A 27,507-nucleotide genomic window follows, 5' to 3' on the forward strand; every position below is an offset into this window, starting at 1 on the left:
AAGCAGCTGAGGGCATTTGCAGAAGTTACTGACTATCGTGGAACAGGGTAAGAGTATTTTCCCTAAAACAAGTACATGGAGTAAAAGTCTCCTTGAAAACAGTCCGCTGCAAACATAGTGTTGGTGGAAGCAGAACAGAGGAGGATAAACATCCCAGATTTGTGGGGCAGGCAGTCGGTTGAAGCAGCCCCAGTGTTCTTTGCCTGGTGGCATCAGCTTCACCCAGGCCCCTCCAGTGGCCCTGCCTGCTTTCTTTATTCCCGAGAAGTGGTCAGATAACCTGGCTTCCACTGAGTGTTTCATCTTTAATGTCACTCTCTCAGGTATTTTTGTTTTTTAAGTGGGGCTCCATGGAGACAGCAGGCCTTTACCCAAAGGATTCTGTCTATTGTTGCGGGGGGGGGGGGGGGGAGGAGAGGGATGTCACTCGCTGTGACCTCCAGCCAGGTAAGAGCCAGGAGAAACTCCTCAGCGGTACCCTGGGCTGAGCAGGAACCTTGTGGTCGAGCAGCCTCCCCCTGCCCGGCTGGCCCCAGGGGCTTGTCACACCATTACCACCTCCTAGCTTGCTCAACACTGTCCTCTGTCTCCTGCTGCGGGGCCAGCTACAGATCTCGTGTGTTTTCCAGCATCCAAACCTCACAGTCAGCAGATGTAATCATGGTAATATTAAGTAGTCTAGCCAGCAGTATTAAGTATTAAAAATGACTCCATGTTATTTTAGTATTTAACTTTGTAAAGGAAATGGAAAGAGAGCCCTGTGGCTGTTTTGTTTTTTTTTTTTTTTAAAAAAAAAAGGAATAGGAGATGCTGGTTGTCATGGAAACCACTTAGAGCTTTTTCTTATCAGGAATGGTTGATACTATTACATTTTTACAAAAGCCATAAACTCATGCGTGGGTCTTGTTTTGCAGCGAGTCAGTGGGAAGTGGCCTACAGTGGGTCGGCTACAGAGTACACTTTCACCCACTTGAAACCAGGCACTTTGTACAAACTCCGAGCATGCTGCATAAGTACTGGTGGACACAGTCAGGTTGGTTTTGGTTCTGTATAAAAGTAAACATCTTTGGTCAAATTCAGACAATCTATCCATAACATTGGAATAAATTGCTATTTAAAAATGTATCTTGGTAATGCAGCCCGCCATGGTATCACATCATGAATTTAGAGTTTTCTGAATTGTGCTTTAGAGGATATAAAAAGATAGACCCAAATGATTCTCAGCTGAATTGTGCTGCTTTCCAAGTACATTAGTCACTTGGTTATTTCTCAGAAGACTTTGGTCTGATCACGTGACAGTTGAAAATTGAGGGTGGTCTGCAATTACATTAGCTAATAAATAAGGGGGTGAATCTCGTTATTGCAGTGATAGAAAAACATAGAATTTAGAGCAAAAAGATATGACCTCCAGCACAGCTTTGCTTTTATCACATCTGGCAGTTTTGTGAGAATATGAGACACACCTTCCTCAAGATACTTTACTGCCATCTGCTGCAGAATTACTGTAAAAGCCACATCAGTCTGTGATGGCTGAGCTGAGTGGCACTTCCTGCAATTATGCAGTGCCCAACCTACAGATCTGTAGGCAGCAGCAGTTCTCTTGTCTACTTTTTTTAAAAAATTGAAGTAGAAATGGCTTACAATGTTACATAACTTTCAGGTCCACAACATAGTGACTTAATATTTTTATACATCACAAAATGATCACCACCGTTGTCTATGATTTATATGACAAACCACTGAACACGTCAGGAAACTGGGTTTCAACCTCACAGTGTTCTCATAGGCTCAAAACAATGTAACAAGTACACATGAAGTGCCCTAGAAATGAGATAGTTATTATCTAAATGGCTTTAAGTTAACATTCAGAAAGTGAGAGGCAACATGGTAAAAGACATTTTCGTGGTAGAAATATTCAACATTGTGGCTTTGAAACCGTTAGTATTGAGAGAGAGTGAGGAATGGTGGCTTACAGCCCTGTACCGGGTTGACTTTTCAAGAGAACACCTGTCATTAGGTGCCGAATTTTACCAGTCAGCCCACCTCTGACGTCATCTTATGTTTATTTTCTCCCCCCCCCCCCCCCCCCCCCCAAGGATAGTGGTACTGTGATGTCTAGACCGTCCATATAGACAGACTTCTCAGGTAAAAAAAGGTCCACCTAGATGACATTTATGCAGTGCCTTCCAGGGTGGGGCATGTCCACGTCAAAGCCACAGATGGTCAGCGAGTTCCTCTTACATGTGAGGTGCTGCACAGGGCTGCACAGAAGCAGCCGTGCTCCTTGAATGCAGAAGTTCATCTCCTCCGCACCTCGTCTCCTCAGGAAGGAGGGTGAATTTGGTTGAGCTGCGTAGCTCTACCGTGTTCCTCCGGTCTCAAAAAGGGGTCAGCTCCCAAGCCACCAGCCTCACACAACCAGATCCTGCAAAAAAGAAGGCTGCTGATTTTAGTGTTAACAGAACCTGCTGCTTAATGTCAGACTCAGTTGATTAATATTGACTGTATTTGCTCTTCTGCTGTGTATGTGGATGGTTTGCCACTTATGGCACCATTTAAAACCTTCATCCAGCTGTTGTTTTGTGTTCTCTTCTGTCCTCATGAAGGGTCTAATTTTCATTTAAAGGAAAGTAACGGTGTGCTTAGGATACACAACACTCAGAACCTCAGCCTACACATCTGACATCAGAAATAATTATTTTTACCAGTGCTGTATGCAGTATATGTCCATACTTAAAACATATGCAAACACATACACACCACACACACAAAGATGAAGATCTTATTGCATCAAAAGTGTACACATTCAATGTGTAACCCCTCTGGTAGCATTTTCAGGTATGGGGTGGAATTTGCCTGGTATATAGAGCTCTAATAAATTCAAAGTAACTAAGAGATGATTCTCTCCGGTATTTCTTCTGCAGTGTTCTGAAAGTCTCCCTGTTCGCACACTAAGCATTGCACCAGGTCAGTGTCGCCCACCGAGGGTTTTGGGTAGACCAAAGCACAAAGAAGTCCACTTAGAGTGGGGTGAGTGAACAAATCTTCACGTTGCCAATTCGGACAATTGGAGATTGAGTTTAAGACTGAATGCTTTGTAATGAAGTTCCAGGTCTTCCTTCTGAAAACTGTATTTGTTTCTATGAGAATGTCCGTATTATGTTTAATGCATGTGGGCTTGGGTTTGTACTCTCCCCGCGCTATCACTCATCCTCCTGTTCCTGATGGTGCCACATGTACTGTGCATCCTCTACCCTCAGAGGGCACTTTTCTAGAAGATGTTTCAGAGCAGCCAGTCTTTTCAGGAATTTTTCAACTTTATTCATAAAGTAAAAGTTGCATTCAATTTAGAGGTTAGACCAAGAAATAGTTCATGAGGTAACATCTAATTCTTCCTCATCTTTGCTGCCTTGTCTTGTGCGAGTGCTGGTGTTCTAACGTATCAACTCAAGCTGTCGCGTCAACAATTTACAGCATGTAAAATTGCAAATATAAACCTGCAGAACGCTGTCAGACTGTTGTTCCCTGTCACTTATGTCTAAAATAAAATATTGTGCCAGTTTTGGGTCCTCTAACTTGATTTAATGTGTCCTTTGGTTTCAAGTTAAAGAGAAGATTTTCTCCCCTCTATCTCGCCTTTACCTGGCGTTAGAATGTAAAGGAGTTGCCTAAAAGTTCTACGGTTTAGGAATTTTGTTAATATCACTAAATGTACTTGCTTTGGCAAGTATGGATAACATCATTCAGAAACTTTTTTGTATATCTTTTTTTTGGAGTGGCAGTTCTTTTGCAAATATCAAGGACAGGCCACCCACATGATATTTTGCAAACCTTGTGAAAAGGGAGGTGTGATAGGGTCAACCAGAAGCACAAAAATGTTCTGAGATGGAAAACATTCTCGGTTCCCAGATGTTCCTGCCTCTGAAAGTGGCTGTGAGGTCTCGGAGTACAGCGTGGAGATGACGGAACCTGAGGATGTAGCTTCGGAGGTGTACCACGGGCCTGAGCTCGAGTGTACCGTTGGCAACCTGCTTCCCGGAACCATGTACCGCTTCAGGGTGAGGGCTCTGAATGACGGAGGGGTGAGTACGTGCTTATACAGTGTAGCGGACACATAAGGTCCTGGCACTTCTGCTTCTACCCTCCTAAAATCCTTAGCAGTATCTGTCCAGGCTTGACAACCATTAAAGAAGTGTATGTAAAATCTTATTTCTGAAGATATACTGTTTTGATTTCATGTAGACCCAGAGTTGGAAATTTTGTTTCTTTTGTCCTCATATCATTCTATTAAGATAGAGTTCAAGGTTAATAAGAACATCACCCTTTAGATGCTTTTGGTAGTTTTTAAAATAATTTCCTACTTTCTCTTCAACTGTAGAAGTCAGAATTAGGACTACACAATATTTCTTTACCATATTGTCTAAATTACCCAGCAATGTCTTAGGTCAATTTTTAAAAGTGAACTGGGGTAGAGGCTAGGGAGGCCAGCTTACTTGTTTTTGTTTATTTCAAGTGAAGGCCGTAGAACTCTCTGGTCCTCCCTACTACTCCATTTGAAGTTGTCAAGGTGGGCTGTTAGAGATTGAAAGAGGATTTCTATATATATTATATCCACAAAGGTGATCGGTTTTTGGTTTTTTAATTGCAAAATGATAGGGATTTGGGGGCAATTCATAGTGAGAATGAAGCCCAGAAACTATAGGACTTTCTGGTGTGTCAGAGATGGGCAGAAAAATAAAAGAAGGGTGTGGGTGGAGCAAACTGCTGCTAAAGCCCCACAGAGTGCCAGTGATGTGTATAGATGCAGTCCATGCAGGTCAATAGATGTAATTACTCCATGAGATTTTTACAAGTAAGAAAGCCCAACTGACTGTGACAGGGTGGTTAGCAATGACTCTTCTAGTTCTCAGTGGTCCTGTTCACACCTTTCAGAAGGGAAGTATGTTTGTCTTTAGTCGATTTCGCATTAGCCACGCTGATTGTGAAAACATTTGGTTGAAGTATGATCTCAAACCTTTAACAGGGGCTGGATTTCTTCTAATTCCCCATGAGGAAAGAATTTCAGATACAGGTATTTAAATTAAAAAGAAAGCCACACCCGCAAAAAATTTTTAAAAAAAGCCACGTACACACAGAACTAGACAATAAAACTGTGTTGGTGAGAAGATAAGAAAGCCTGTGCACCCAAACTTCATGAGTAAAAAGACTATGCATGGCGCTGATCCCTGAGGCTGCAGAAGAAACCCTGTTTTACTGTTGTTCTGGTGCTTTTCCCCATCAACTGTTCAATAAATGTGATAAAGATAAATGTGCCGTGATAAAGATAAATGTGCAGCTGGGCTGACGTGAGTTTTACTTTCTCTCTCCTTTCACTAGTTTATCTATAAAGAAACTACCTTCCGCCTTGTGTTTAGATCCTGTTGTATTGGAAGTTAACCATGTATTTGCCTCGTAGTCCCCTTCTGGGGTCCACTTCAGAGAGCTTCTCCCCCACCCCCAGTGTACATCTTTTGTCCCCATTTTGTAAAACAGAGTCACATACTTCATTAGCCCGAAAATTACTCTTTGAAGTATCACATATTTCACTGTATTAATGTGGTGATTATGGTCCTCTCGACGTGCTTTAAATCTGTGGTGATGGCTGGCTCTGAGCGCTGTGGTCGCTGGTGGTGGTGGAGGAGAGGAGCGCAGCATAAACATTCAAATAGTTGAGATGGTGGGACATGCTGCGAAGACATTAACAGGACCATTGGTTTTCAAAATGGAAAATACCAGTAACTAGGGGAAATACTCAAAATTTGATAACCAACAATTCCACAGAGATTTTTATGCATTAAAAATAAAACTGCCATGTGCATCTGATTTAGTTTTCTTTGAAGCCCTCTGAGAAACTAAAACAGAGTGCTGTGGTGTAGCAAGAGTCAGCATTATTTGTTTCTCAGGTCACAGCAAAAATGTTTAGTAAACCAACTTTCTAATCCTTTTGAATTAAAAAATATGTGTGTGTGTGTGTATATATGTGTGTGTGTGTGTGTGTGTGTGTGTCTTTATATATATAAAATAGGCATTTAATACTTATGGAATGTATGTTAGAAGAAAACCTACATACTCAAGCTGAAAGTGAACACCGTTAGGTAATACTTTTAATCAGTTGTACTGATGATGGCATTAGCCTAGCCCTTGTTTGGTTACAAGCTTGTGTTGTGTGCATGCGCACACGCATACACACCCCTACAAGCATGCATGTGTTTTTCTCTTTCAGTATGGTCCCTATTCTGATGTCTCAGAAATTACCACTGCTGCAGGGCCTCCTGGACAGTGCAAAGCACCTTGTATCTCTTTTACACCTGATGGATGTGTCCTAGTGAGTTGGGAGGTAAGTCAGGCACACGTTCTGCCATCGGCTTGTTTATTCTGCTTTATCTGCCCCCCAGTGCAAGTTATGAGGGACCTGCAAAGCTTAAATTCACACGTAGGTGATTTTTACACAGTCGTCTGCCTTGGGGCTTGCCAAGAGTTATGGATGTTTTACCACTGGTCAGAATTGAGAGGAAATTGAGTACCTTTTTCATGCTTTTCTTTTGCATGTATTTGAAATATCCTGAGGCATGTTGCTCTCTTTCTTGATTTACTTAGTTGAACACAAACATCATAAGATTTTTTTCTCTATGAAATTAACCACTTAAATTTCTGTTTTTCAGAGTCCTGAAAGCTCTGGTGCCGACATCTCAGAGTACAGGTTGGAGTGGGGAGAAGATGAAGAATCCTTAGAACTCATTTATCATGGGGCAGACACTGGCTTTGAAATGAGGGATCTTTTGCCTGCTGCACAGTATTGCTGTAGATTACAGGTAGCCTGACACTATTCAGACATTACTCACAAATACTGGTGTTCCATGAGAGACTCTTTGGGAAACTTATTCAAAGGCTCGTGAGGGAGGTCATCAGGAGAGGCGGTATGGGAAAAAAAAAAAAAAAAAGAGTCCTTTTAAATAAAAATAAATGTAATTATTTTGGCATTTTGTAGTTAATTTTTGCTTTTCTAAGAAGTCCTGAAACATAGAAACAAAACCAGAATCATCTCCACCATGCTTCTCATCATGCTTGCATCTTGCTTGTTGGTTAATTCAGTGAATAAAGGACCAAGTCCAAGGCAAAGGTGGCACAGCTCCTTAGGGAAGATGCCTTCTCTCTGAATTTTCTGAGATGCACACGTCAGTGGGAAAGCCACTTAGACAAAAGGCAAAAGACATTTAAAACTTCCCATTCCAGATGTTAAATGGAGCCAAAAACAAACACTAGAGTAGTTTGGACCAGTCTGCATTCAATCATAGGACCCACCTCGCACTTCCCAGTGACCATTAACAAGGCTCACTGTCTGTAAGCTTCCACTTGGGTGTCCCAATACATTAACACGAAGAATAATTAGCTCCTAGCCTAACCCCTAAGAGTGACAGTAGTCATGGGTTTACTTTCATTTTATTAACTTGGTAAATATTTTTTTTTCCCCTTTGTAAAGAAAGCCTTATTGTCCTGAGAAAACAGGGTTCTTTGTTCATTTCTTTCCTCTTGTTCAGTAACAGTTCTTGAGCACTACTTTGTGCCAGAATCAAAGGATGGTTAGGATGATCAAAAGGAGAGATTACAGAGATTAATCAGTTGTGGTTCTTGACCTTGAAGAATTCTGTCTTCACACATGTTTAGATTTAAGTAGATAAGAAACAAAGATGCCAGATTTAGGTTTCCACCTGATTTAAGTCACGGATCATATTGCTTATTACATGTCTGTCTACTCTCAGTGTCTCTGGCCTCTTTGGAGAAAATATTCCCATCTTAAGTTAACTTTCCAGATCCACTGAAGCATCTCTGTTAAATTCTGAAGGCTGTTTTATCATAAACATTTGTGGCTAAACTCTTCGTTTTACACACCTTCCTTCTCAAATGGAGGGCCTGGGATGTAATTAACCATTCATCAGTGAGTCAGGGTCATAGCACATTATCTGAGCTTTATAATAGCAATGCTGAGTCATTGGGAAAAGGTTAAATTATGTGCTACACTCCTGTTTTTGGAACAAGGCAGGATATAAATAAAAACTGTCTGCCATCACAGGAAACAGCTTCACTCCAACCTGCTTTACCAGTTTTGGTCTCTCTTTAAAATGTTCTACTTCCTTTTTTTCCTTTTGGGGTATGTGTTGTCACTTAGCATTAACTTCCGAAAATTGCATTTTAAAAGGTACATTGGTAAGAACAGAGCCTGCATAATAATCTAGCCTCCCTATCAACAGTAGTAAATATTTTCAAGTATCTATACTTAATTGTCATAAATGAGTCAGACCCCATGAAGGGGTTATTACTTTCAGGGCCACCATTGCTGTGCTAAAGAAGTGTTGCCAGGAAAAGGGTCTCCTCAACTGATACTGATTTCTTGATACTTATAGACCAAATCTGAATTATTTTCTTTTGACATTACTACAAAGTCAGGTTAAAGATGAATATTCTTTTGAATATTCAGTGCCTTAAAAATTAAATCACTGTGATACCTGTACTGTGTTTATAAAAATTGGGTGGAACATTTCTTGTTGTGCTAAAGAATTTTTTGAGTATTTATATTCTTCCTTAGGGATATTTTAATTACCACGTACCCAAGTAATTCTATTCACATGAGGCATATTGCATATTACAGACATGCTCTTATATTTTAGTAAGATTCTTTTGAATTATTTCCTTTGAAAACTGGTAATAATAAGTGTTATAACTCAAGAAAGCATTTTCCATAGAACTGAGCTAGCTGGGATCCTGGAATAAAAAAAGAACATTATTGGAAATTGGTAAGATTTGAATCTAACTACATAAGATCTGTATGTAGTTAATACCATTGTACCGGTGTTAATCTTCTGGTTTTGATCATTGTTTTATGGTTATGTAAGGTATTAATATTAGGGAAAGCAAGGTGAGAGACATGGAAATTTCTCTGCATTACTTTTGCAACTTTTCTGTAAGTCTACGATTAGTTGAAAATAAAGTATTTTGTTGTTCCTTTGTTTTAAGAAAATTGGTTTCTGAAATTTTAGGAAAATAGGGAAATTGCTATTGCTAATTTGTTATTGATTTCCCTAGGGAGAAGGAGGGAAGTGAAGCACTGACAGTTGGCCTGGTACTCTGCCAGGATTTTACCTGTTAACAAATGTAATCTTTACAATAAATCTATGAATTATGTGTTCCTAGCCCCATTTTGCATCTGAGGAAACAGACTCAGAGATGTTAATTTGCCTAAGATCACACAGTTAGTAAATAATGGAATCAAAATATGAATAAAGCTCCAACTCTAAAAGCCATGTATTTTTCCGTCTGTTACATGGTGATTAAAGCCTTAGTTAATATGAAGGTTGGGCTCCACAGTATCTTATTTTTCTGCCTTTGTGATAAATTTGTATCCAAAAATAAAATCTCTAAATTTTATTTATACAGTATATACAGTATGTACGGCATTGTTTATACAATATATACAGTAAGTCCCCTACATATGAACTTTCAAGTTGTGAACTTTCAAAGTTGCGAACATGTGTTTGAATGTCCAGTCACGTAAGTTAGTTCAGGTGAAATTGCAGCTCACCCTCCGTCTCCTATTGCTGACGATCCTTCAGCTCTTCCATCTCCCACCTCCTCCCCCTCCTCCAGTCAGTAACTCTTCTTGCCTGTTCACTCCATGCCAGCCCCTGTATGCCAGCTGTTGTACTGTATTACTGTACTTTTCAAGGTACTGTACTGTAAGATTAAAAATGTTTTCTTTATTTTTTGTTTGTTTTTTATGCATTATTTGTGTGAAAAGTATTATAAACCTATTACAGTACAGTACTGTATAGCTGATTGTGTTAGTTGGGTACCTAGGCTAACTTTGCTGGACTTAAGAACAAATTGGACTCATGAGTATGCTTTCAGAACAGAACTCGTTCATGTGTAGGGGACTTATCGTACTCTTAATTTGTGACATAAAAATTTTACCAAAAAGAAAGTTGGTGTTGTCATGAAATAGGACTAGATGTAAAAAAAATATTACAGAAGGGTTTCAAACGTGATTTGATAGCAAATGAATGCTCTTAGCTTACTGCTTTGAAATTCACACAGACATTGTAGTGAACCTTTGATTTAAGAGCTCAGACTACTTTCCGTTTGTTTTATAATTTGTCCTCATAAGCTCTCCTATGAAGTAAACTATATTTTAGAGTCCTTTACTTTCATTTTCTGTAAGGGGGTCACCAAATGTTTTTATTAGGGAAAAAAAATATTGTTAATAACATTTATTGAGCACATACTCTGTATCAGGTACTGTTTTCGTTGCTAGGGCTACCGCAGTGAACCAGACAGCCTTGACCTTGTGGAACTTACATTCTAGTCAAGGAAGTAATTAAATGAAATATATACTATTTTGGTGACAAATGCTATGATGAAAATAAAAGCAAAGAAGGGAAATAAGAAATAAGGAGGGTCACAGGAATTGGGGTGAGAATGACTACAAGTTTTAATGTGTTCAGAGGGGTCTCCCTGAAAAGGCAACACTGGAGAGCAGCCTGCAGAGATGATCGAATGAGCTGTGTAGATGTCTGGGGAAAAGCTTTGTGGACAGAAGGGGCAGCAAGTTGCAAAGGCCCTGCGGTGAGAGCAAATTTGTTGTCCCTGTGGAACAGCAAGGATGCTAGTGTGGCTGGAGCAGAGGGAGTGAGGGGGAGAGCAGTAGAGGATGAAGGCAGAGTGGTCCTGGGTTCTTTGGGAAGGTGGTGGTGGTGAGTAGATCAGATAAGGTCTTGCAGGCAGTTGTGAGGAACTTCAAAGGTTATTCTGTATCTGGTGGGAGGCCATTGAAGGGACAGTGAATACAGACGTGGGGCATGGGCTGGCACAGATAGCAGTTAGGAGGTCATTACAGTAACCAGATGTAAAAGAGTGTAGTTGGACTAGGACGGTAAAGGATGTGCTGATGGCTTGGGCAGGGGTATGAGAGGAAGAAGGATGTCCAGCAATGACTCAGAGATTTGACTTGAACAACCTGAAGAATGGGGGAAACCACAGGCCGTACAGGGGTTTTTTTTGGTGAGCAAGCATGGAGTGGAGTTTTGGAGCTGTGTAGACACTTGAGTTTGAGATGCCTGTTTGACATTTAAGTGGGGATATTCAGTAGGCAGTTGACTATACTAGCCTGGCATTCAGGGCAGAGGTCTAAGCTACACAAATAAATTTGGGAGTAGGATATAAATGGCATTTACCCCGAGACAGGATGCAATATCCAGGAGTTTAAGTAGAGATGGCAAAGAGGTATGCAAGGCCCAAGGCCTGGTGCCCTCCAGACATCCTGGTAGTAAGTAGCAACCAGCAGAGGTGACTGAGAAGCAGCAGCAGATAAGGAGAAACAAGAAGATGGTCCCATAGGCTGAGTGAGGATGTGAAAGTGGTGAGTGATCAGGTGTCAGTGGTGACAATCAGGTAAAGTCAGATGAGGGCTGAGCATTGACTTCAGATATGAATTCAGCATTCACGTGGAAAACAGTAGGTATCTATTCTCAAATTCCTATAGCTCTTCCAGAGCAGCACTTGAGTTAAAAGTCAGATTACTGAATTTCGGTCCCAGCATGGCATCTAAATCTGGGGCCCAAGTTATTTAACTTGACTTTGACTTCCCTCCTCCATGCAAAGCAGATAAGAATATCTGCCATGCAGCATCTACCTCAAATGGTTGTTGTGAAGGTTGCGTAAGACAATACATGAACTGAAGTGGGCTGTGCAAATATGGAATGTCACTTTAAAACTGCTTTTCATAAGAAACGATGATGGCAGTATTCTTTTTTATTAGCAGAAAAGATGTGATTGGTACTTTTTAGAAAGTGGTATTAACACAAACATTGTAGAGGATTTATTTCTACCTACATTTCTAGCAGTAATTGTGTGTTACTTGAGGTTTATTTAACAGCACCTAACGTGGAGGCATTAGAATGTGCTCATGGGGTAATGTGGACTTTGTCTCACTGTCGTGATTTTTAGGCCGTTAATCAAGCTGGAGCAGGGCCGTACAGTGAGCTCGTCCTTTGCCAGACACCAGCATCTGCCCCTGACCCTGTCTCTACTCTGTGTGTCCTGGAGGAGGAGACCCTCAATGCCTATCCTGATTCGCCTCCTGTGTGCCTTGTACTGAACTGGGAAGAGCCGTGCAATAATGGATCTGAAATCATTGCTTACAATATTGATCTTGGAGACACTAGCGTCACCGTGGGCAGTGCCACCACCCACATTATGAAAGATCTCCTTCCAGAAACCACCTACCGGTAAGTGCAGGAAAGTTGAGATAAAGCCGCATGAACACATCAGCACTTGGGGCTACGGACCCTTCAGGTCCTAAAGGCCAAATGGGTGAATTCTAGTCACTCTTAATATATTTAAGAGTATTAAATGCAAATATAGCTTGAAAACTTGTACTACTTTTTACTTTATGAGTCGATTATAAATTGATACAATTTCTAACCCTTGAGGGGGAGTTTCACCTACCACTTTAAATCAATTCCTCCTTGTGGGTTTTTCGATAAACTACTTTTCTGGTGTTTTTACTGTGACTCATCACTCTGTGAGCACCCTCTGTCCCCACCGTGCACTTCGCATGCCTCTGAAGCAGGATGGTGCCATTCTTCTGATCCCTCAAAGCAGACACGCTGTTACAGAGCGTTTGTGACGGCGCTTTTACTCACGATTTCACGAGGGGCCAGAGAAAAGACGTTACATCACACTCCCCCCAGCAAAACTCAGTGAACACGTGCATTCTTTCTCTCCCCCAGAGTTCCTGTCGAGCCAGCACCTCACCTTCCTCTTCTCACACACCTTTTTCTCAACATGGCCTCTTAAGATTTCAAGTTATTTAGCTCTGCCCGGAGGGGGCCATAGCTGGAGGACCAAAACCAAAAGTTTAGGATTACCGTTAAAGGAGTGCAAGAACCTTCTGGTTCTTCCAGTGCCTATCAGGGTGTCTCCCTTTGTCAGATTAAATGGCTTCTCAAGGAGGTGAAGTAGATTCAGATACAGGCCCTTAGCCGTGTCTTCGGACAAGTTACTTAACCTCTAGGTGTCTCAGCTTCTTCCACGGAAGGAGGAGAACAAGATTGCTTACCTCAAAAGCATGTTGTAAGGAGTAAGCAAACGAACATTAAATGCTTACCTAGAGCCCAGCAGCACTTAGCAAGCACACAGTAAACATGCCTTGTAATTTTCAGCATCATCAAGATCTTCACCCAAGAAAATGAGTTCTTCTTGGGATAGGATGGGGGGAATGAAGGGCAGGGAGGTAAATTTGCTGCTAAAAAAGGGTTTATCATGTCACTGACTTCTTTTCTGCAGCCTTTTCTAATGTTATTGTCTGATAGAGAACCTTTTTTATCCCCAGAAGCTGAAGAAAAAAAAATCAGCTGTAAGATACAAAAATTCCATTCTGCCTAAGCATGTTATCTCTGCATTCCCTCTCTCACCAAGTCTTTTGTGAATAATCCATACAAGTGTATTCATTTTGTTTGTTTACTCTTTCATTCTTTTAAGAAATCTCTCTATGAAACAATGATAAACACCATCCTTGCCCTCAAGGCACTCTGGGAGTTGGGGGACACTTAAACTGCAACCTTAGGTAGCAGGTGCTTGTGACCTCACAGGCTGAAAAGAACACTGTCCTGCTGACATTTCAGAGAGGAAGACCCAGCATTCAGAATGGTCAGGATGGTTTGAATTGGGAATCAGGTTAGAAGCTGAATAAAGGAGGTATGACTTACATAGATGAAGAGGCAGGCCCAGGGCATTTTTTCATTTTTAGCATCTTAGCCAGTCTCAGAAAACCAGCCTCCATCTTTGTTTGCTAACCAAATACTGACCGTTGTGTCCAGAGCACTCTAATCAGGTGCTGAGGAAATCCAGAGGTGATTAAACCCAGACCTTGACCTCAGGGACATTCCCCAACAATTATGCTCTAAGGAGACCTGACCATGAGTTGTATCTCTAGGGGAAAATGACCAAGTGAATGTCATCCCCTAGCTGTCTCTAAGAGACCACATGTCCAGAATATTGCCTGACTTGGATCTCTCAGGCCAGAAAACCTATGAAGAAGCCACGGGCTCAGGGCTCGCTGAAAGATTTTTTGTCCACTGTAATCCACACCCATGTCTACACCAGAGTGGACTCAGATCCTCAGGTCAGTCTTCTGAACATTCAGGTCAGAAATCATAAAAGGGCTTTTTGGGCAAGGTGTCAGCCCAAGAATTTTGCTTCTTCCTGCCTTATGCATACCTTAAAGGTGGCTTAAATGAATATAAAACTTTAAAGTTTTTAGAAGGTTGATATTGGAGGAATGCTGATGTTTGTGAGTCAACATATAGTCAATAACTTCAAGAAACAAATCTAGAGATCAAAAGCTCAAATGAAGGAACTGATGTAGACAATCTTTGCTTATTGATGAAATGCCAGTTACAGTGGAAATTATCAAGAATATCTTCCGTATAAGTGGTAGATTAAAGACATGTTAAAAAGTACCTCAGAGATTAATCCTGTTATGGAGAAGGTGAAATGGTTTAGTAATGTACAGATTATGGAGGAATGAGCTTAGATTTGCATGGTGAAATCTCAGGAATCTATTTTTAAAGTATTTAATGGATGCAGCACAAATAATTTATTTCAGTATTAATATGCAAGGCTAGAATATTTAGCTGAATGTGGAAAGTCACATTGGGAGGATGTCACCTCTTAACCTTACAGGGTAGCTTGGAAAGTACCATTTTAGACAGATTGCATGAAAAATGTACAGCTTTAGAAAAGACAGATCTTGGGCCCTAAGTCATATTGTGTGTTCTTGGCAAAAAAAAAAAAAAAAAAAGATTTAGTCAAAGTACTGATATTTGCTGGCCAATCAATCAATAAGTAAATTGGATGTTTCACTTTTAAGACATTAAAATTATAGTTCACATTTAAGATTATCCTTTGCCCAACTTAAGGAATTTTATTTCTATAGTACCTAATTGGATTCTCTATAGTAGAACTCCAGTCAACACATAGTCTTGTTCTTTCATGTTTCAAAAACACAATTGGAGTAATTGTGGTGAAATACAAAATGAGTATTTCGGGAAACTAAGGGTATAATTTTAGTCCAATCAACTTTTACCTCACCTTTTTTTTTGTCCCACAAATTGGTGAAAATATAAGTGAACAGATCATGATGTTCTAGATAAAAATGTGGAATGAAACATTTTAAGTGGCTGTGGGGCTTGGATAAAAAAGGGCTTGTTTCTCTTGTTTGATTATTTTTTTCTTTTTTTTTAAACCTTTAGCATTACACATTGTTCTCACACTGAGTTCATCCTTTCTCTGTCTTGCTGGGACAGAAATGTGCACCTCTCCAGCAAACCTACTGACACAAAAATGGACCCATCCCTTCTCCACTGATGCTTGCCAAACTATCCACTGGCTTTCTGACACCCTGTATAGAATTTGGTTGGAATTGCAATGATATATTTTAATTAATTAATTAATTTTTTATTGGCTGTGTTGGGTCTTCGTTGCTGCACATGGGCTTCCTTTAGTTGCAGTGATCGGGGCCTACTCTTGGTTGCAGTGCACAGGCTTCTCATTGCAGTGGCTTCTCTTGTTGCGGAGCACGGACTCTAGGCACATGAGCTTCAGTAGTTGCGGTATTTAGGCTCAGTAGTTGTGGCACATGGGCTTAGTTGCTCCACAGCATGTGGGATCTTCCCCGACCAGGGCTCGAAACCGTGTCCCGTGGATTGGCAGGCAGATTCTTAGCCACTGCGCCACCAGGGAAGTCCCTACAGTGATATTTTTAAAGGCATTACTTTTTTTTTTGTCTTTTTCCCATTCTTTCCACTATTTTTATTTATTTATTTATTTATTTATTTATTTATTTATTTATTTATTTATTTATTTATTTTAAAGCTCTTTATTGGAGTATAATTGCTTCACATTGTTGTGCCAGTTTCTGCTGTGCAACAAAGTGAATCTGCTGTATTTATACATATATCCCCATATCCCCTCCCTCCCGCGGCTCCTTCCCACTCTCCTTATCCCAGCCCTCTTAAGTCATCACCAGTCATCAAGCTGATCTCCCTGTGTTATGCAGGAGCTTCCCACTAGCTAGCTATTTTACATTTGGTAGTGTATACGTCAATGCTACTCTCACTTCGTCCCAGCTTCCCCTTAAAGGCATTACTTTTAAGGTTAGAATTGAGTTTGTGTTTTGGTTTGCGGAGATAAAAAGTGTTACTGAAAACAGAGACATGCCTCCTGCCACATGGAGCCGTAAGTTTTGTGAGCGGAGACAAGATTGCCTGGTGTCACCCCCTCCCAGCACCCTAGCGTGAGCATCTCCAGTGATGGAGCAGTGTTTTCAGCTTCTACTCACCAGGCAGTCCATCCCAGTTATGAATAACTTTATAGAGTCTCCCTTATATTTTGTCAAAACCTCTCTATAGCTAAGATCTACCCAGTGGATCCTGGCCTCTCCTCTAGAGCAGTGATACTCAAAGTATGGTTCCTGCTCTAGTGGCCTCAGCATGACCTAGAAGCTTATTAAAATGCGATGTATCAGGCCCTACCGGAGACCTACAGAATCAGAAACTCTAGGGGTGGGGCCCAGCACTCTGTGCTTTAATTAGCCCTGTGGGAAATTCTGATGCATGGTAAAAGTTTTGGAACTCTGCCCTAGAGCAATGATTCTTGAATGCTAATGTGTTTAGGAATCACCTGGAGAGGTTTTGCAAAAAAAGAAGTCAACCCCACTCCTAGGGCCTAGACATCATTATCTTATTATGTCAGCCATCTGCTACTTAACTCTTAAATCTGTCTTCACTGGCATGGGTTTTCTGTAACCCCCTCCGTTCTCTTCATTGGGTGATTTCTGTTTCTTGTTAGTAGTGCCCTGACCTCCAGGAATAGTCTGGCTGGCTCAGAGCAGAGCAAGACTGTCACCTTCCTTGTTCTCCATGTTGAGCAGTTAGTAAGGTTGCCTAAGATTACTTTTTTTTGGCAACCTCATTATATGTCTGACTTATATTGAGCTGGCAAACAACTAAAACTAAGGTAGATTTGCTTGCTGTGCTCCTTTTGCTAGGTAAAACGGGGATGAAAATAACATTTATTGAGTCCTTAGTATATGTCAAGGACTACATTAGCCTGTCAAGAAGTGAATCATAAATCATTTCATTCTAACAAGATGAAGTGGGCTTTATAAGGAGACAAGTTCTGAGTAGTTCAAAAGTAGTGAACTGGAGTCAGACAGCCTTGACATCAATCCTGAGTCTCTCACTTGTTGTCTCTGTGACCCCTGGCAAGCTATTTAGGCTCTCTGTGCCTCCGTTTTCTGATCCATAAAATGGGGATAATTACTTTAACAACATAATAGGGTTGTCATGTTTTAGACACCTTGTGTGGGACCTGGCACATGGTAAGTAAGCACTCAGTACATTTTTTGTTGCTGATATTTGATGGGGAAGAAATGAGTTGGCAGGTGGCTTATGGCCAGATTACAGGTAGAAATGTGTGTAGAAATCTGGCATTATCCTTTAAGCCACAGGAGACATTTAAGGTTTCTTTCCTGTCAAGGTAGGGCACAAAAAAAATCAAGTCTAAGTGCCTGGAGACAGAACGTGGCACTGGTGTCTGAGGAGCTGTCAGAAGTAGACTGGCTGAAGGGTGGGTTGACTCTGAAAAGCTAAGGTTACCTTCCACGAAGCCTTCTCCCAGTGACTTTTCTCTGAACACATCTTTTCCCCTAAAGAGGCTTTCTGTAATTAAGCTACTAGTTAATATTTCCTCAGAAGTTATCCGATGATTATACTACTCTTTCATATTTTTCGCTTCTTAACTAGACAATTAGACGGTAGATGGTGGAGTGGGGTTAAAGGCCCATCTTTTGCTTCTTAGGCCTCTCTTACCCCAGCCCTTCATGGAGGGAGGGCGTCTATCCTTACTGTCCCGTCACCCCCACACTCAGGGCATCCTGAGTACTGAGGTGGCTAATTGTGATTGAGAAGTCACTTCCCCAGTTTTCAAAGTCATTATTCTTCTAACGTATGTAGTGTCATTTGAGAGAGAGAGAGAGAGAGTATGTGTAAAGTGCATTATGTTAGGCTTTGATCTTCTGAAGCAGTAAATGTATTTGGCATCTAAAAATAGAAGATATTTTAATAGTGGATTTTCAATCAAAATGTATAAAGAATATGCTTCTTAATTTGATTTATTTAATCAGTATTATCAGTGTATTGATGGATATTGCAGACTTCTGGATACTTAAATAGATTTTTCACATTAGTCCGGCCAAGATAGAGCTTCTCAGAGTTATATCACTTCCCTAAATTTGAAAGCAAATTTCCATTCCCCTGTTCTTAACTTTGCAGAGCTTAAGATTTCAGAAAATGATATACATTGCATGTTAAAAGAAAACCCAAAAAACAAAAAACTGCAGATCCTATCTAAATGCCAAAATTAACGTTACTTCAGTTAAAGAGAAAACGTCTCAAGTTTGAAAATGTCTCACTGGGATTAGGAAATTATTCTCACATACTGCATTTTTCATCCCAAGACGAAACAATTATTAACTACCTTAGTCCTTGATCAGTTTTCTGAGCCTCCTAGACTCAGAATTCTTAACATTTTTACCAGAATGCATGAAGACATGGCCGCCTCAGTTCTGTTTCAGCTTTGAGTATTACTTTATCATTAAAACTAATTAACATTAGTTCATTACATCAGTTACATGGAAAAATGTTTTTCATGCATTTTTACTGAAACACATTTTATTGTTTGAATAAACTGAAGCAGTATTTTAAAATCTAGGTAGTTCATTCCAAGGCCAAAAGTTGTTTTAATAATGTAAAAATAAATTTGACTGTTCTGAATGTTTATTTCATTGGCAAAGGGCAGTTGTTGAACTGAAAGTGGTTTGAATTAAAATTATCTTTTGGTTGGATTAGAATCTGCATTTGACTCAAGTTATGCTTGGAGGGAGTGTTGTATCAGAATGCACAAAGACTTTGAGCCTAGAAAGACCAGGTTCACACCCAGACCTATATCCACTGTGAAGGTTAGTGCAAGTGACTGAACCTAGCCGATCTCAGTCCTGCATTTGTGAAATAGACAAAGTAATTCCTTCCTCATGGGGTTGGGGTATAAATTAGAGATAGTATTGTACATATCAAATCTAGACTTCAGCACCTAGTAGCCACTGTATCATTTAGATGGAGTTGTTTAAGCTGAGTTTAACTGCAGTTCCCTCATCTCTAAAAGCAAGAGAAGGGACTTCCCTGGCAGTTCAATGGTTAGGGCTCCACGCTTCCACTGCAAGGGGCACAGGTGTGATCCGTAGTCAGGGAACTAAGATCCAGTAAATGAATGAATGAATGAATGAATCATGCATGTGTGCATGCATGCATGCATGAGAAAACAGTCATGTCACCGCATCCGCGGGTCTGAAGGGCTGACTGAACTGTGCCTAAATATATGGGACTTGAGCATCCGTGGATTTTATATCCACGGAGTCCTGGGACCAATCCTCTGTGGGTGCTGAGGGACGACCGTACTAGTTCCTACTCCACAGCATAGTCCCTTGAACAGAGCAAGTTCTCAGTGTTGTTTTTTGCAGCAGTTATTAACATTTTCATCTGTTTCCAAGCTGTTACCTCATGTTCTGAGAAGGCAGTCCTCTTTAGGTATTGCTGGGTCCTTGGCCGTAATTTAGAGGAAGGAAAAACATAGATGGGATCAGCAAGTTCCTCAGGTAACAAGGTGAAGTGGTGATAGCAATACAGCTAAAATGAGGGCGTGTGTTTGTGTGCCCAGTGCAGTGCCACTCCTGCGGATGCCCGGCAGGTTTTCTTCACTGCTGGGGAGGAATACAGTCATAAAAGAAGTCCTAAAAATAGTAACTCCACAAAGTAGCGCTTTAAAGTTCACCAAAGTGCTTTTGGCCACCTTGAATCCTTTTATGATTGTATGGCAAAATGTAAAATATTAAAAATAGAAAGTACTTCCCATATTCCTTATCTTAATTAAGTAATTGTGTTTGTAAATGCAACAAAGATTTTACTACCCAATTTTATAGAGAAGGAAACTGTTACTTAAAGGTGTTAGATAATTTCCCCAAAGTCACCAAAGTGATGAGAGTAGCCAGAGAGGCTTCACTGCTAAAGAGAGTTAAAATTCTCCTATAACATTCTTGTTCTTGGTGTGTGTGTGTGTGTGTGCGCGCACGCGCACAGGGGTGGGTGGGTGTGTGTCTATTTGATATGCCTACCAAATACTTCTCAGTTAAAAGGTCAGAGAACCATTGAGCTACAGATGTAAGGAACCTAGTCCCTATCAAAATGCTAGGGAGGCCTTGCAAAGAAAACAGATTTACAAAAGAAGTTAAATATTAAATCTACATTTCTTCCTGCATCTTCACACTTATATATTATAAACTATTTCTTAATTCTTATAAATGATTCAGATCTCTTATAGTTTCTTATCTGGAGAACAACAATCTTAAGCAACCCATTACCTCACTTCCTTTTCCTTATGAATGTAGCTAAGGGATGTTGAGGCTGCATGGAGCAAAACAGTAGGAGCACCTTGAATACAAGGTGAGCTTGGCTCTGGAGGACTAGGGGCAAGCAGCTGGAAGGAAGCGCCTTGGCCCCTGGGCCCTAGCAATACCTCTGCCCAGAATACAGGGAAAGAATGGCAGTCTGAACAGTAGAAAGATATTAGTATAAACCTTGTAGGTGAGGAAATTTGTACACCATTGAAAAAAGACTGAGACTTACAGTCTGGTTTAGTTCCCTTTTCCTGAGTAGGGAAAAAAGGTAGTAATTTCTACCACAGTGGTGACCATCTTTTTAAAAAGATTTTTCTTCTCCAGTTGCAGAAAAATTTCTTACTTTTCAAATCATAGGGAAAAAAACTCGTATGTTAATACCATACAGCTATTTTAAAAGACTCATATTGGGAAGCAAAGAAGAGTTTATTGTAGTCTTTTAATGCTGAGAGACTGACATTGTATTATCCACAAGAGATCTGATGTAGCCCTGGTTTAATAGAATCTGCAGAAAGTAAGTCTCTTTGTAATGGAATTTTTGCTGTACTTTATCAGAGATAAGTGTTTGCTACATTCCAAACTGTGAGGCAGATATTCACCCAGTTTGGGGTGATTATGAATAGAACTGGTATAAATATTTATGTGCATGTTTTTGTGTGAACATAAACTTTAATTTCTCTAGTGTAAAGCCCAAGAAGTGTGATTGCTGGGTCATATGATAAATGTATGTTAAAGTTTATAAGAAACTTTATAAGCAAACTGTTTTCCAGTGTAACTATACCATTTTACATTCTCACCAGCAAAATATGAGTTTCAGTTGTTCCTTATACTTGCCAGAATGCTATTAAGCATTTTTTATTTTAGCCATTTTAATAGGGATATAATAGTATCTCATTGTAGTTTTTTTGTTTTTGTTTTTGTTTTTCTAAGAACTTTTATTGAGATATAGTTGACATACAATAAACTGCATATATTTACAGTGTACAATTTAATATATTTTTTTCTTATTAGTAATGTATACATGGCCATCCCAATCTCCCAATTCATCCCACCCCAGACTCACCTCCCTCCCCTTTCCTGCTTGGTGTCCATATGTTTGTTCTCTACATCTGTGTCTCTATTTCTGCCTTGCAAACCGGTTGATCTGTACCATTTTTCTATATTCCACATATATGCGTTAATATATGATATTTGTTTTTCTCTTTCTGACTCACTTCACTCTGGATGACAGTCTCTAGGTCCATCCATGTCTCTACAAATGTCCCAGTTTCATTTCTTTTTATAGCTGAGTAATATTCCATTGTATATATGTACCACATCTTCTTTATCTGTTCCTCTGTTGATGGACATTTAGGTTGCTTCCATGTACTGGCTATTGTAAATAGTGCTGCAGCGAACATTGGGGTGCATGTGTCTTTTTGAATTATGGTGTTCTCTGGGTATATGCCCAGTAGTGGGATTGCTGGGTCATATGGTAACTCTATTTTTAGTTTTTCAAGGAAGCTCCATACTGTTTTCCATGGTGGCTGTATCAATTTACATTCCCACCAACAGTGCAGGAGCGTTCCTTTTCTCCACACCCTCTCCAGCATTTAGTGTGTCCATTTTCTGTTGATGCCCATTCTGACCGGTGTGAGGTGATACCTCATTGTAGTTTTGATTTGCATTTCCCTAATAATTAGTGATGTTGAGCAGCTTTTCATGTGTCTCTTGGCCATCTGCATGTCTTCTTTGGAGAAATGCCTGTTTAGGTCTTCTGCCCATTTTTTGATTGGGTTGTTTGTTTTTTTGATATTGAGGTACATGAACAGTTTATGTATTTTGGAGATTAATCCTTTGTCTGTTGATTCGCTTTTAAATATTTTCTCCCATTCTGAAGGTTGTCTTTTCATCTTGTTTATAATTTCCTTTCCTTTGCAAAAGCTTTTGTTTCATTAGGTCCCACTTGTTTATTTTTGTTTTTGTTTCCATTACTCTAGGGGGTGGATCAAAAAAGATCTTGCTGTGATTTATGTCAGAGTGTTCTTCCTATGTGTCGCTCTAGGAGTTTTGTAGTGTCAGGCCTTACATTTAGGTCTTTAATCCATTTTGAGTTTATTTTTGTGTATGGGGTTAGGGACTGTTCTAATTTCATTCTTTTACATGTAGCTGTCCGGTTTTCCCAGCACCACTTATTGAAGAGGCTGTCTTTTCTCTTGTATATCCTTGCCTCTTTTGTCTTAGATTAGTTGACCATAGTTTATCTGTGGGCTTTCTATCCTGTTCCATTGATCTGTATTTCTGTTTTTGTGCCAGTACCATATTGTCTTGATTACTGTAGCTTTGTAGTATAGTCTGAAGTCAGGGAGGCTGATTCCTCCAGCTCTGTTTTTTTCCCTCAAGATTACTTTGGCTGTTTGGGGTCTTTTGTGTCTCTGTACAAATTTTAGGATTTTTTGTTCTAGTTCTGTAAAAAATGCCATTGGTAATTTGATAGAGATTGCATTGAATCTGTAGATTGCTTTGGGTAGTATAGTCCTTTCCACAATGTTGATTCTTCCAGTCCAGGAACATGGTGTATCTCTCCATCTGTTTGTGTCATCTTTGATTCCTCATTGTAGCTTTAATTTGCATATTCCTAGTGGATAATGATGTTAAACATCTTTTTGTGTGCATATTTGCCTTGCCATGTGTACATCCTCTTCGGTGGAATGTTTGTTCCAATCTTTTGCCCGTTTTTTTAGTTGGGTTGTTTTGTGTTGTTTTGCTGCTGAGTTTTGAAAGGTCTTAGATGCATTCTGGATACATGCTTTTCACATCATATCTAAAAGTTCTTTAATTCTAGCTAACAAATATTTCCTTCTGTTTTCTTCTTAAGAGTTTTATATTTTACATTCTACGTTTAGATCTGTGATCCATGAGTTAACATTTGAAAAAGATATGCAGTTTAGATTGAGGTTTATTTTTTCTTTTGGTATCTAGTTGTTCCAGTACCACTTGTTAAGAAGACTACTTTCTTCATTGGATAAATTTTGCACATTTTTGAAAATCAGTTGGCCATATTTGTGTTGGTTCTGTTGGTCTGTGCGTCTGTCTGATACCACAGTATGTTGACTACTTTATAGCAAGCTTCATACTAAGTCCTAAATGAGGTAGTGTGATTCTTCCAACTTTATTCTTTTTTCAAATTTGTGTTAGCAGTTTTAGTTCCTTTGCCTTGCCGCGCACCTTTTAGAATCAACTTATCTATATCTACTAAGAAGCCTGCTGGAATTTTGTTAGAATTGCATTGTATCTGTGGATCAGTTTTGGGAGAATTGACATTTTTTTCTGTGTAGAGTCTTCCAATTCATGATCATGGTGTGTCTCTATTTAGGTGGTCTTTAATAGTCTCAGCAGTGTCTTGTAGTTTATTTCTTTATTTCCCATCTCTGTGCCTTTTTTTCCCCCTCACTGGTTGGGACTTGTAGTACCTGACATTAAATAGGAGTGGTGAGAGTAGACATCCTTGCTTTGTTCTGATCTTTCATTTAATCTTTCACCATTATGTGTAATGTTAGCTGTAGGTATTTCTATAGATGTCCCTTTTGGGTTGAGAAAGTTCCCTTCTATCCCTAGTTTGCTGAGAATTTTTATTATGAATATATGTAGGATTTGATTAGATGCTTTTTCTGTATCAATAGATAGGATCATTTGGTTTTTCTTCTTTAGGCTGTTGATACGATGGAATTGGCTAAGGGTTGGAGAATGGCACAATGTAGGAAAGAAATAAAAAAGAAAGGGAATGGGTTTTCCCCCATTCACTCCGACCATTCAGAGAGTTTTTTCTTTCTTTGAGCCAGGCTTCTCCTAAAGCTCTCTGTCCATGCACATGTCTCTTCCTGGATTTCAGGCTGCATTGAGTCTAATCCAGGAGATATTGGAGGCGGGGAAAATGGCAAATTCACTGCTGGTTTGGTGATAGTTCAGATTCTTCCCCAAATCCTTCAGCTACTATTTCTTTTTTGGACTTCTTGAATAGCTGCTGTTTATTTTGTCCAGGTTTAATAGCTACATTCAGTGGGAGAGACGGGGTTGAAATGTGCTTTACTCCACCTCACCTGGAATTAATCTGTTGTGTTTTTTCCTCTTAACAACTTACAGACATGTCATTAGATTGACTTGCTGAACTATGTAATTTTAAATTGAAGAATTAAGGTTAATTTGAGGTCATATAATGGATTTAGATATTTTCTATTTAAATAGAAGCAATAATTGCTGTGTCACAAGTACATAAAACTAAATTATAAGAATATTTTAAACTGATCTGTTTCCTGAGAATTTCTCTTTGTATTTTTTATTATCATGTGTTTTGAAACACTGTTTAGAACTCAAATCAAGTTTAAATGTTGAAATTTTTAGAACTAGTGACACCACCCTGCTCATTCAGCTCAATAAGATGCCTGTGTACCTAGCAAGGGATCTGGGTGAAAGTTTCCACTAGAGGCCTAGTAATGAGGCATAAAGAGGTGGAGGAGATGAAGTGGATGAAGCTGTGGAGGTGCTGAGGTTATTGAGAGGACTCTCCATATTATGCAGAAGAAGAGAAGAAGCGCAGAGGGTGGGGTGGGGGCATGTGTGAGACCTTTGCTCTGAGGAGCAGAGGAGAAAGGCTTCTGCAGGCCACCCAATGCCAGGAGGAAACAAGCTTCAATAACATGCAGTCACTGCAGAAAGGAGTGTTGAGGAAGGTGGAGAAGTGCCATCAATGTATTGTGTGATGACCTTGGAGAACTTTTTCAATCAACTAGTAAGGAAGTAGAGGAACAAGAAAAATAGGAATGATGATAGGATATTGTTTTATACATACATTTTAACTGTTTGATTTTCATCACAGCCTAGGAACTGAAAATCAATCTGTTAGTATATCTTTATTACCCATAACACTGCACATAGTAAACATCCAGTTAAGATTTCTGCACACCTAAATGACACCCTGTTACCAGCACACTTAGTGTTGGTTAAGGACTAGTAGAGATTGTTGGGTGAGGCTGGAGAAAGGGGAGGAAAAATGCGCTGTTGAAGAGCTATTGTCCTTTATTTTGAACTTTGAAGGAGACTCTCTTGTTCTCCTATTTCATTTATTCTTTAGAGCTCACTTACTTCCAAAACTGACTTTGAGGCAGCCAAAGGGTGGCCAGAACAAAATATGAAAGTCTTTAGTATGTCTTCCCTCAAATAAGAGTCCTTCTTTACCTTTTTTTTTTTTTTTAATAAAGAACGAAGGGATACCTTGCTGATGTGCTTTTTCGGACTATTTTTTGGAATGGAAAGGATAATCTATCTTCCAAGCTGCCCATTTCTCTATTTGCCTTGAATTATTTTAACTTGTTTCCTTTATTCCATGATACTGTTTGTAGGGCAAGTAAGAAATATGCCACACAATGTCTATTTCAAATGAGGAATCACTGCTTCTTAAACCTACAGTGTTTGTGGTTTTTTGTTTTATTTTGTTTTTTTCCCTTTTTCCAGGATCAGAATTCAGGCCATCAATGAAATTGGAGCTGGACCATTTAGTCAGTTCATTAAAGCAAAAACTCGGCCGTTACCACCCTTGCCTCCTAGGCTCGAATGTGCTGCTGCCGGGCCTCAGAGCCTGAAGCTGAAGTGGGGAGACAGTAACGCCAAGACGCATGCTGCTGATGACATGGTGTACACGCTGCAGCTGGAGGACAGAAACAAGAGGTGAGGGGCCTGAGGGGTCATCCGAAAAGTCTATAGCTTTGGCTTGTAAGATGAACTCTCCCTTGTTCATTTGTCCTCTGAAACACTCTTCCTCCTTGTTGAAAGACTTCCTAGGTTTTTGGGTCCTGCATTTTATACCCAAAGTTGTACCCTCTATTCTCCATTTGGAATTTTCTAAGTTAACATTCTAACAATCCTGATTTCCCTACATGTGATAGTATACATGTTTTTTTCTTTCATAAAGCCAGAAAATGGAGAGAGATTATCTAAAAAGAAAATGGTCAAATTCAGGTCCATGCTGTGTAATAGTGTTCTATTAGTCATGAGTGCAGAGAGAAATAAGACTCAGGAAGAGATGTTAACCTCTTTAAATATTCAGTAGCCATCAGAACAAACATGTTTACCAGCCTGAAATAGTTGTGGTGATGTACAGATGGAGATTGTGCTCTCTAACTGTGGGCAATGCAATAGAATATCAAATTAACTAGAGCAAATAGGAGATTCTTTATAAGACTCCATGCTCAGGAAACACTCTTGGCTACAGAAATCAAATCCAGCCTTTCACATAGTATTTATTTAACCTAACTTCATTTCCTCTGAAAATGGCTGATCAGAGGATGGGCAGCTGAACTGTATCTTAGGAATAATTCAGATGCGGAGCAAAGGTTAACGACAGAAAGTTCTGTTACCAAAAATTCAAATGAGAATCAACTGAAGGAGGTAGGAGATAACCATAAAACCAAGACAGCCTGTTGGAGTAGATACACTGCCCCTTCCTGTACACACCTGCCAAAGCACAAACCAGTGTATGTGGAAGTATTTCTGTTATCTCCCCTTTACGCACCATAATATACGTCTCTTTTATATGGGGATCTTGTTCTAGTTAGCACAGAGACACCTATCCAACCTCTACCTCTGTTCTGTACTCAAGTACTTTGATTCATGTCAACTCAGTGCAGTCCTGCTCTGTGGAAGGCACTGTTTGAGGTGGGCCTTCAGTGGACACCAAGCTCAAGAACGAAGGCGAGGCCCTGCCTCCACCTCCAGAAGCATAATATCCACCTACAAATAGTCATAGAACACTAGTGCCATTGGAGAAAAGTGCTCTGGGAGTTTGAAGGGGGCAGACATAGGGAATAAAGTGCAGAGACTATTTGGTTGCAAAGATCCGGAACAGCTTTTTGAAACAGATAACATTTGAA

The 27,507-nt window shown here is 39.9% G+C and overlaps 1 protein-coding gene across 9 annotated transcripts in view; it reads left to right on the forward strand.

Annotated features, from left to right (window-relative positions):
- The window catches only part of FNDC3B (fibronectin type III domain containing 3B), a 324,758-nt gene that overhangs the window by 269,949 nt on the left and 27,302 nt on the right, over window positions 1–27,507 (forward strand). For all 9 annotated transcript variants that reach the window (XM_057738341.1, XM_057738351.1, XM_057738346.1 and 6 more), the window contains 7 exons: window positions 915–1,033; window positions 2,925–3,030; window positions 3,910–4,082; window positions 6,263–6,376; window positions 6,702–6,851; window positions 12,037–12,317; window positions 26,093–26,305. In XM_057738341.1, coding sequence (XP_057594324.1) covers window positions 915–1,033; window positions 2,925–3,030; window positions 3,910–4,082; window positions 6,263–6,376; window positions 6,702–6,851; window positions 12,037–12,317; window positions 26,093–26,305 — 1,156 coding nt within the window. The remainder of the gene's footprint in view (window positions 1–914; window positions 1,034–2,924; window positions 3,031–3,909; window positions 4,083–6,262; window positions 6,377–6,701; window positions 6,852–12,036; window positions 12,318–26,092; window positions 26,306–27,507) is intronic.

Source organism: Hippopotamus amphibius, chromosome 6, assembly GCF_030028045.1.
Source record: "Hippopotamus amphibius kiboko isolate mHipAmp2 chromosome 6, mHipAmp2.hap2, whole genome shotgun sequence".
NCBI classification, from domain to species: domain Eukaryota; kingdom Metazoa; phylum Chordata; class Mammalia; order Artiodactyla; family Hippopotamidae; genus Hippopotamus; species Hippopotamus amphibius.